Genomic DNA, 12,051 nt, shown 5'->3' with positions numbered 1-12,051 from the left:
TAACATACTACTAAGAGTCATTATGCTTCCAACTCAACATAATTAATCATTAGGCAAATGCAAATCAAAGCCAGAATGATATATATTTCATACCCATTGGATGGCTGTTATTAAAAAAAAAAAACAGAAAATAATAAGCACTGGCAAGAATGTGAAGAAAATGAAACTCTTGTAAATTGCTGATGTGAGTATAAAATAGTGCTGCCACGATGGAATATGGTTTGGAAGTTCCTCAAAAAGTTAAATATAGAATTACCATAATGATATATACAAAAGAATTAAAAGCAAGGACTCAAACAGATACTTGTTTGTATATCAGCATTCAACGCAGCATTATTCACAAGAGCCAAAAAGAAACAAACTAAATGGATGAATGGATAAATAAAATGTCACATATACACACAATGAAGTACTACTCAGCCTTAAAAAATAAAATTATGATACATGCTGCAAAATATGGATGAACCTTGGAAACACTATGCTAAGTGAAATAATTCAGACATAGAAGGACAAATATTATATGATTCCGTGTATATGAGGTATATAGAAAAGGCAAATTCATGGAGACAGAAAACAGGACAAAGATTACCAGGGACTGGGGAAAGGGGATGATGGGGAGTTACTGTTTAATATGTACAGAGCTTCTGTTTGGGATAATGAAAAAGTTCTGAAACTGGACAGTGGTTATGGCTGCACAATACTGTGAGTGTACTTAATCCCACTGATTTGTATAATTAATAATGGTTAAAATGGGAAAATCTTAAAAAAGAAAGAAATGACAGTTTAAACAATAATAATAATAACATACTGTGTGGGTCTACCTACTTTCATAAAATTAAATGTATAATAACAGCACAAAGATTGGAAGGAGAAAAATGAAAGAACATATTGCTAGGTTCTTATAATTTAACTGAACTGGTATAATATCACTTGAGGGTAGACTATGAGGTCAAAGATACCTACTATAAAGCTTAAAGCAATCACTAAAATAAGAAAACGAGTTATGGCTAATAAGACACCAAAGGAGACAGAATGCAATCATAAAATACCAAGAGTCAAAATCCAACTAGATCCTAGGATATACCCCTTAGAGAAACTCCTTGATAAAACATAGTACATATTTATCATCCAGTAAAAGGTTAGTTTATTAAAATCTACTCAGAAGTATAATTATGTCAATGAAAATAAATGGCAAAAGCACTTACTGCCCAGACGGGTGATGTAAAGCCCAGAATTGCAGCCTTAGCTCCATCAGCAACATAAGGAATAATATTTTCTCCCAGACGTGTATCTCTGAACAAGGCTCTAAGGATATTTAAAGCATGAACCTACAAGAGAAAGTTCAAAATTAGTTGTTGAAGACCATGGTAATTCTAAATCTGTATGTATCCAACAGCATAGCCTAAAAGCAAAACAAAAAAAATACTGAATTACTAGAATAGAAAATTCACAAATGAAATAGAAAACTTTAATAATATACACCTAATAATGGATAAATCAATTTCTAAAAAGTTAAAGAGTTGAACATGGCAACAGAAAAGCTTGATCCAATGCACATATGTAGAATCCTGAGACTAACAAAGAGACAATTCTTTTCAAGCACACATGAAACATTCATGTTTTAAAATGACCTCAAACATAGCCTCAAATAAGTCTCAGCAAATACCAAACAACTAATATATTACAGATTTTGGTCTGATCACAGTGGAATTAAGTTAGAAATCTATTTCTTTAAATATTTTTAAAATTGAAACACTTTAAAACACTGGTCAAAGAAACTTTTTAATACTGTATTTAGAGCTGAGCAATAATGAAGATGCTACACGTCAACACTTGCAGGATGCACTTTAAGTGGAATTTTAAAAAAAGTTTAATGCCTTAATACCTTAAAATAAATGTTTAATACCTTAAATGCTTCTAATTTAAAAAGACTATGAAAATTAATATTCTAAGAGCCCAATTAAGATGATAGAAAACAATAAACTCAAAGAGCAGTAACTTTGAAAATAGCAATGACATAACTAAGAGCATTAATAAAACAAAAGCTGATTCTTTGAAATAGAAACAAACCAAGAAGAGAGAGAAGATATAAGCAATATCATGAATACCAAAGAGGACACAACTACAGATTTATCAGAGAATAAAGCAAAAAAAAAAAATACTATGAATAATACCATCCTAATCTATTTGAAAAATTTAAGCAAAATGAACAACTTCCTAGCACAGAATTTATCAAAACAAATTTAAGGAGAAATTGAAAAGCTAGATAGATATTACCATTATATAAAGAAAGTCAATAGTTAAAAATCCTACCCACAAACTGAAAGGAAAATAAAAAACCAAGTCCAACAAAATAACTACAATAAGAAATAGCAAATTAAAAAAAAAAAACAGAACCACATGAATTTACAAATGAATTCTATTCAAAGCAGAGACAAACCTAATTTTACTTATATAAACTGGTTAGAGAACAGAAAACTCCCAAATTTATCTTATCAGTCTTGTACAGCCTGACTATCAAAATAAGGTGGGACAACTCCTCTGTGAAGTGGTAGTATCTACTAAAGCTGAATAGACACATACCCAAATAACCACTGTGAGGTAGCTACTCAAAGCGACGTACATGAATGCTCACCATTAGGCATGTACAAGAATGTTCTTAAAAGTACTATTCTTAATTACCCCAAGTTAAAAACTCCCAAATGTTCAAAAGTGAATGGATAAATTATATATTATACAGCAATAAAAATGAATAAATCACAACATAAATGGTTATCATAATCATAATGGCCAAAAGAAACCATATTAAAAGAGTATACAATATACGGTTTCCTTTACATAAAATTCAAAACAGGTAAAATTAATACTAAGGTGTTATAGTTAGGCTAGGGGTTACCCTTGGGGTAAAGGTGTTGGTTAGAAAGGAGCATGAGGGGGTTTTTCAGATGGTAAAATGTTCTGTCTCTTGCTGGTTTCACAAGTGTGTTCACTTTGTGAAACTTTATTGAGAGACACATATGATTTGTACACATCTTTGTATGTATGTTATAACTCAATAAAAACTTTACATAAAAAATAAGGACAGTCCAGCATAGAAAAGGAAAAGCACAGGCCAATCTCATTTATGAATTTTGTGAAAATATACAAAAGTACATATTTCTAAAATTTTAAGTGAGTCTAGCATATTCATGTCAAAGTTGGGGAATCAATTATTATGCAAATAATCATATTATATTGAAAGTCAACAGAATTCATGATATTTGCAAACTCTAGAAGAAAACATTTATCTTAAAAGATGCTTAAAAGCATTCAATAAAATTTGACTTATGTAATGAAATAGAAGCCAGATTAAAACCCAGCAAATATTAGAAACAATATACAGATGCCTGCTATCTCTATTTCCATACAAAACTGTACACATTTCAGTCAACAGAATAAGATAAATGTTTTAAAGAATAAGAATTAGAAAGGAAGAACAAATTTAGCATTATTTACTGAGGATATGATTATTTAGTAAGAAAATCCAAAAGAACTTACACACTATATTAGTGGCAGTACCACAATTTAGGTAGGTGCTGAACATAAGCACAACAATAACCAAAAAATTAATTGGATTTATGCCCACCAGCAACACACAATATAATTTAATACTATTTATAATCACACAAAAAAATATAAAACATGTGGAAATAAATCTACAAAAGATCTATAAGACCCTTATGGAAAACTGTTTTCTAAAATAATGAAAGACATTAAGGAAGATCTTAATAAATGGAGAAATAAGCCAACCTCATGGACTAGCAGATTCCCTATCAAAAAAGAAGTCATTTTTCTCAAGTAAATCAATAAACTTAAATTTCAGGCAAAATTCAGAATAGGCATTTCGTTGAATTTAGCAAGTGGTTCTAAAACTTACATGGAAGATCAGTGGGACAAATACAGCAAAGGTAATTCTGAAGAAAAAAAAGTGAGATTCACCTTACCAGCTATCAAAACTTATTAAAAGATATAGTAATTGAAATACTGATTTTGGCCCAGGGCTAGACTAATAGACTAATAGAAAAGAGCACAGAAACAGACACACATAACAACAGAACCAGTCACCTGATGGAAGTGATGTTAAAAATCAAGGGGAAAGGATGTACCATATCAAAATGCTTGTTAATTACTTACCCAATTAGAAAATATTAAAATTGTTTTCTGATTTTACACATAAATAAAAAAAATTACAGTTGATGTAAAGACAGAAACTTAAAAAGAAAACATAAGACATCCTTCTGACCTTGGGGTATTTCTTAAACAGAATCCAAATGCACAAAACTATAAAAGAAAAGGCTGACTTACTAAAATGTAAAACTTCTATGCAATAATAGAGACCAAAATCAAAGTGAAAAGAGAAGCCATAGATTAGGAGAAGATATACGTAATTCAAGTAACCAAAAAGGAATTAATATCAGGAAAAAATTTTTAAACAACAAAAAACTCAGTGCCTGCAAACAACCAAATTAAAGGTAGGCAATTCACAGAAGTAATCCAAAATACTAAAAAATTTATAAAAAGATGTTAAAGCTAGCCAATTATCAGAGAAATGCAAAATGAATTGGGAAGCACCATTTCATACCTAGCAGAAAGGCAAAAACTATACAATGAAATCGTGCTCAGAAATTAAAATGAACTTGGAGCTTACTAATCTTAAAAAATAATGTTTATTGAAAAGATTCAAACTGTAAAAATATGTATAAATGATACCCTTCATGTTAAAAAAAAAGGTCATAGAAGAATTTTTGAAATGCATGGGAATGATCTGGATTAGGGATTATAGCTGAGGAGGAAGGAGGGGACAGGAAGGGGAAGGAGCCCACAGTGCATGCAACTGTATCTGAAACGTTCCACTTCTTAACCTTGGAATGGGTTTCATGGATGTTCATTATACTATTCATTGTAATATGCTGAAGTATTTCACAGGTACATAATGAAAATAAAGAAGAAAGAAACCATGGAAGGAGATAAGGAAAGCAAATCATCAGCTAACACCTAGAAGATTGGCCAGAGAAAATTTTTTAATTTTATAAGTTTGATAAAAATGATCACTAAAATGCTGTTAACATGATCTTGAAGCTGTACTCTTTAAAATCAAACTCCATTATTTTTAGATGTTATCAGAAAAAAATAGTACTTTTTAAAAGTGACAGTTTAGAAAAATGGAACCAATTATATTTTTCATATTTGTTGGAAAATATCTTAAAATGATCATTTCTGAGATTAACAATATTTTATTTAAAATTTTTAAAGAAACTTCACATCTTATAGTCATAGGCCAGTATGGGCATATGATAATAAACACCATCCTTTTCTACTAGTCTACATTCTGGCCAGTGGGCTCCCCTTTACTGTTTCCCACAGGCTCTGAAATATTTAAAATGATATGTACTTACGGTTCTTGATCATAAACTTCAGCTCTCTGCTCCCTGGCCTAGCATGGGCCTCCCACAGGTGGGTAGGAATGTCCTATATGAAGCACTTACTGAGAAAGCCTAGACAAGAAGTATTTGACAGATACTGACTATCCTGGACTGGAGTGGTACTATGAGGAATACTTAACCCGACTGCATACATACCAGACATACTTACCCCAACATTAGCAGTGATTAAAAGGGACTACTACGTAAAATTAAAATGTGAATATACCAAAAGATAGACATTCCATTTTAGGGAAAGATCAACTGCTGGATTACAAAATGTGTATCAACTCAAAGAAGCACACACAAAATTTTAAAGTAGTAGCACATTCATGTAAAAATTTTTACAAGCAAGAGTAATATTATAAAATACCTAAGTTGGATGTTTTCACCAGAGTTTTAGAATAATTCATTTTGGTCAATGTATCAACTAAAGCAATGCTTTATTTTATGGACTGGGAAGAACAACAAAAAAATTCAAATAGCTTCATGCGTCTGTTTCACTTTCAAGAGTTCTATGTCTTTAGCTGATACTTTTTTTAAAGTAGAGCAAAGATTTAAAACCACTACCTTACTTGCAAGGTACATATACTTCCACAATTACCTGGGGAACTGTGCTTTGGGAGTCATCTGTAGGTCCAGCCAAAGAGATTAGTTCTTTCATTGTTATTTTCAACAAATCCATTTTGCCTTTCTTAGGTTCAGATGCCAACAGTGCCTATAGGAAGGCAAAAATTAATAGGGCTCTTATTTTACATACACCTATTTGTTATTTCCCAGAAACAACCACAAAATGCAAAATCCCATCCATAAAACCAAGGTGTCAAGCAAGTTAATTAAACCACATGCATGGCCTTGAGCAAGTAGCTTAACCTCTCTATCCCTCAGATTTTTCACCTGTAAAATTAGGTGAAGGTGCTATCATGGAATTTCAAGGTCATTTCCAGTTTGCTTGTTAATTATATCATTCTAAGAGGTTGAGAATGACTCTTGCTGACACCTCTTTGGAACCATAATTAAATGGCAGGTCTCAGATACAATAAGCAAGTCAGTTTTAGTGACAAATGTACTAACAAGAAAATTCTCTTAAAAAACAAAAAACTTCTGGATTAAACTTTTTGGAAGGAGTTGGAAACTCCCTGGAAAGTAATCAGTTATTTAATTCTTCATAAAGGAGTCTACCTGGAACACTATCAAATTGTAGCATTGGTAACTACTTGGGACAAAGGAAATAATATGAACTCCAAAAGCGTCCTATATTTGAATTTTCAAGAGCTGCTAATTTATTGTGTGTCTAATATTTTGCCTGTATTCATTAAACATAAGAATTGTATCAACTTGAGGAAATAAAGTGAAATGAAGTACTGATACCTGCTACAACATGGATGAACCTTAAAAACATGCTAAGTGAAAGAAGCCAGACACAAAAAACCACATATTATATGAAATGTCCAGAATAGACAAATCCATAGACACAGAAAATAGATTAGTGGTTGTTTAGGGATGGGAGGAGCAGGGATACTTTGTATGTATATAGCTACTGGCTCCGAAGAGTGAAAATTTCAAGCTACTCAGCATTCTCTAAAGCACTGTAATCCATAAAAGAGGAAAGATACACATGCAAAATAGTTAGGTTTAAACGAGAAATTTCTCACCATATACTTATGCTCAGAAAATATACGTACTGTTTTTGGAATGACCATTCCAAAAATGTTTAGATCTGTCTACACAAAAGGTAAGCTCAAAAACTACGAGGCAGTTTTTCTCCATAGCTAACACAAACCAGACATTCCTACCAGAATAAGAATATAACTTTATTAGTAAGTTGTGCTAAGAGAAAGAGACATCTCTGAGCAGATTTTTCTAATAATTTAGATTTTGTCTCACTAAAATAAATAAGAAAACTATACCCAGTTACTGAAATGTATTCTGGGAGCCCTGGCTTATTCTCTCCCCAAAGCTGTGCATAGTTATGACACTTTCCAAAGCTGGGTCAGGGAAGTGCACACCTGGATTACTCTGTCACTGTGACTGCTGTTTAGTACTAAACTAGCTGGGAACAGAAGTGGAATAAGCACACAGCACAAACATGCACCTAGACCTCGCTGTTGCCTTACCAACGGTCCTCAGACAGACAAATGAGGCAAAGGACACTAGGTGAGAATGAATTACAGTCAGGAGAATAAACAACACTGGTCCAGAATAGGTCAGATCTGAGAGGAGATGATTTCTGTAGGTCACTAAAACCAATCCAGTAAAAACACCTTGATGACTTTTGTATCAGATTAACAACCCCTGCAACTAGTGCCCCTTGTCATCCAAAAATCAGGACTTAGGGAAATACCAACAGCATTCTTCAATGAACTAGAGCAAATAGTTCTAAAATTCATATGGAACCATAAAAGACCCCAAATAGCCAAAGCAATCCTGAGAAGGAAGAATAAAGCTGGGGGAATTATGCTCCCTGTCTTCAAGCTCTACTACAAAGCTGCAGTAATCAAGATAATTTGGTACTGGCACAAGAACAGATCCACAGACCAATGGAACAGACTAGAGAGCCCAGATATAAACCCAAGCATATACTGACAATTAATATATAATAAAGGAGCCATGGATATACAATGGGGAAATGATAGCCTCTTCAACAGCTGGTGTTGGCAAAACTGGACAGCTACATGCAAGAGAATGCAATTGGATTATTGTTTAACCCCGTACACAAAAGTAAAATCAAAATGGATCAAAGACCTGAATGCAAGTCATGAAACCATAAAACTCTTGGAAAAAACATAGGCAAAAATCTCTTGGACATAAACATGAGCAACTTCTTCATGAACATATCTCCCTGGGCAAGGGAAACAAAAGCAAAAATGAACAAGTGGGACTATATCAAACTAAATAGCTTCTGTACAGCAAAGGACACCATCAGTAGAACAAAAAGACATCTTACAGTATGGGAGAATATATTCATTAATGACATATCCAATAAGGGGTTGACATCCAAATTATATAAAGAGCTCACGCACCTCAACAAACAAAAAGCAAATAATAACCAATTAAAAAATGGGCAGAGGAGCTTCACAGACACTTCTCCAAAGAAGAAATTCAGATGGCCAACAGACTCATGAAAAGATGCTCCACATTGCTAATCATCAGAGAAATACAAATTAAAACCACAATGAGGTATCACCTGACACCAGTCAGGATGGCCACCATCCAAAAGAAAAACAACAAATGTTGGCGAGGATGTGGAGAAAGGGGAATCCTCCTACACTGCTCGTGATAATGTAAATTAGTTCAACCACTGTGGAAAGCAGTATGGAGGTTCCTCAAAACACTCAAGATAGAAATATCATTTGACCCAGGAATTCCACTCCTAGGAATTTACAGTAAGAATGCAGCAGCCCAGTTTGAAAAAGACAGATGCACCCCTATGTTTATCACAGCACTATTTATAATAGCCAAGAAATGGAAACAACCTAAGTGCCTGTCAGTAGATGGATGGATAAAGAAGATGTGGTACATATACACAATGGAATATTATTCAGCCATAAGAAGAACACAGATCCTACCATTTGCAATAACATAGATGGAGCTAGAGGGTATTATGCTCAGTGAAGGCAGGGAAAGACAAGCATCAAATGATTTCACTCATCTGTGGAGTATGAGAACAAAGAAAAAACTGAAGGAACAAAACAGCAGCAGAATCACAGAACCCAAGAATGGAATAACAGCTACCAAAGGGAAAGGGACTGGGGAAGATGAGTGGGAAGGGAGGGATAAGGGGGAAAAGGGGGTATTATGATTAACACACATAATGTAGCAGGGGGGTGGGGAACAGGGAAGGCAGTATAACACAGAGAAGACAAGTAGTGATTCTATAGCATCTTACTACTCTGATGGACAGTGACTGTAATGGGGTATGTGGTGGGGACTTCATAACAGAGGGAGTCTAGTAACCACAATGTTGCTCATGTAATTGTACATTAATAATACCAAAATAAAAAAATTTTTTTTAAATCATGACTTACAGAACATGTGGGAGGAAGAAGAAAGAGAAGAAAACAATGTCAGGGTACTGAAAACAAAGACTTCATTTCACTTATTTTCACTGCTTATATTTATGTCACCTCCATTCCTGGACTTTATCCTACTGACTATTTCTTTAGTATCTTCCAGGTCCATGTCTGATTCAGTACCGTGAGGACTTTGGTTTTTACTCTTTGGACTCATGAAGGTGACAGCCTCTTAATTTCAACACTGGAAATAAAATATTTTCCTATCAAATGACAATATCTGGGTGTACTGATAGAGAGCAACCTTTAAAATATAACGCCAAGTGAAAAAAAAACAAGGGGCAAAACAGTGTGTATACACTATGCTGTCATCTGTGTTAAAAAAGCAAACACACGCCCATTCTCATAAGCAGAGGGGCTCAGGAGTCCGGCTGCCAGGCTCAAGTCTTAGTTTTGCTCTTACTATCCCTATAGCCTTGGGCAAGTCATTAACTTAGTTCTAGGTCCCAGTTTCTTCATCTACAATATACGAATGAGAATAGGACCTACATCACAGTCTTGAGAAAGGATTCAATAAGATAATACATGTGAAATAACCACTTCTAAATGTTAGCAACTTGTATGATTAGGATTACTTCCTGCACATTTCATAGAAGGATTCAAAAGAAACTGTTAACACTGGTTACTTACAGAAGAGAGTCTTAAGGGTCTTGAAATAAGGGGAAGATGATTTTTCCTAATTCAGAAAAAAAAGGCAACATGTGCACTTCTTGGAAGTGAGCGATGACCGTGTCACAGTGATGTCTGCCTACTTAATTTCTAGGTGGAAATCTGTACCACCCTCTGTCCATGGAGTTACTAGACTGACCTCTTGGAGGGTTTGTTCCAAGAATAGGTCTGTCACAGGAACACACTGTCCACACACAAAAACAAAGACACAAATGCTATAGTACTTAAAAGACAGCAATGTTCCTTAAGCAATGTGCTCACTCACATGTCAAGGGGGTTGGAATACAGTATTGTCAAAGGACAAACAGCTATGGTCCTGTAGATAAATACCTGTATGTAGAAAGGAATTCCAGCACTGCGCCGCGTAGCACAGAGTTTAGATGAAGGATCACTGCATTTAACTTCCTCTAAAACATTCTGCAACCACTGTTCCGGTAGCTTTTGAAGACCAACATCAGGACATCTAACAGGCATATAAAAAGCAAGTATTTGGAATTATTAGGTACCAAAAGATAAAAGTGCAAACCACTGATACACATTAACACTGTTAGAAAAGAATAATTCTTTACATTTGGAAACAAGGAAACTAAAAATTTTCTCACTTTCGACTTTTCGCCTACTTTCTTCTTTTTTACAGATTTCAAAATTTGAAGCAATTAAGGGTTCCATTTTATCGCACAAGAAAAACATGTGTCTTGTCTTCAAAATAAACTTTAATACTAGGCTTATATGCAATGTTGCATTCAAAATGTTTCTGAAGGTTAATCAAACTTTCATAGATGTTCTGCACTGCAAAACCCAAGATTTCCAATGGAGGAGAAAAAAACATTATAGTTTATTGTAATTTATGTTCTACTTTTATAGGGATTATACACAGTCAAAGAAAACATATTTTAAAGGACATTTTAGTAATCATTTTCATCTCTATCAAGTTGTGGACTATCACAAATAAAATTTCTACCAGATCCTAATGAGAGTTAATAAAACAAGTTATCTGGAAAGAGGCATAAACATTTTGAGCTTATTTAGACATTACTGTTGGTTAGATCCTAACCTATTATATTGTGTTACTCTAGAGTGCTTAAGAACATTTAATTCTTGAAAAATTTTTAAACTTATATCCTACCAGATTATATAATGTATAATGTTTTATCCTAAGAAATCCCATATTCAGTGGTAGATAGAGACAATTATTTTAGGATAATCACAATTATATTTAACTAAAATTAATATAACAAAAATAAAGAGATAAAGTCCAAAAGAAATACACCCTCTTTTTTAAACCAAGAAAGACATTCTACAGAAAATACTGATTTCTAATTTGTAGTGAAGAGTCAGATCTCTTAGAAACACATACAGGATTTTTTTCTTTATCCTAGTTTGGTATAAGATAGATCACTTCAGTTGCTGAATAAACATTTCAAAGAATAACTCAAATTCAGTTGTCTATGTCTTACACAAAATAACTACATACATAATTAATACTACTCTAAAGGAGGAATTTTTTACAGTCTGTCACTGGCCTAAAATATTTTATTTCAGTCATAAACATTATCATGAAATCTCCCTAGTTCAAGCAATCACTCCTGCTTCCTTCCACTCACACCCCTCAGCCACCACAGCCAGGCATCAACAGTCTGAACCACAAGATTGAAAGAGATTCAAAGGTGTAACAACCAAGTGCAAAATATGAACCTTGTTTAGATTCCAACTTCAGCAAACAAATGTAAAAAAAGATGTTTTCAAGTAATAGAGAACATTTACATACATACTAGATTTTATATGACACCAAGGGATTATTAATAGGATGGGGCCAACAGCATTGTGAACACGGAAGAAAGTGTCCCTAT

At 33.6% G+C, this 12,051-nt stretch overlaps 1 protein-coding gene across 12 annotated transcripts in view; it reads right to left on the bottom strand.

Moving 5' to 3' along the window:
* The window catches only part of THADA (THADA armadillo repeat containing), a 319,658-nt gene that overhangs the window by 239,526 nt on the left and 68,081 nt on the right, over positions 1–12,051 (bottom strand). For all 12 annotated transcript variants that reach the window (XR_001852627.3, XR_005053772.2, XM_017657268.3 and 9 more), the window contains exons 23-25: positions 10,532–10,664; positions 6,064–6,177; positions 1,206–1,328 (exon numbers count right to left, since the gene is read on the bottom strand). Coding sequence is in view for 10 of the 12 variants with exons in the window: in XM_017657268.3 (XP_017512757.3) it covers positions 1,206–1,328; positions 6,064–6,177; positions 10,532–10,664 (370 nt within the window). In the remaining 2 variants the exon portion in view is untranslated. The remainder of the gene's footprint in view (positions 1–1,205; positions 1,329–6,063; positions 6,178–10,531; positions 10,665–12,051) is intronic.

Source organism: Manis javanica, chromosome 1 (genome assembly GCF_040802235.1).
Source record: "Manis javanica isolate MJ-LG chromosome 1, MJ_LKY, whole genome shotgun sequence".
NCBI lineage: Eukaryota > Metazoa > Chordata > Mammalia > Pholidota > Manidae > Manis > Manis javanica.
The sequence above is the reverse complement of the archived record's forward strand: the minus strand, read 5'-3'. Positions and strand labels throughout refer to the sequence as shown.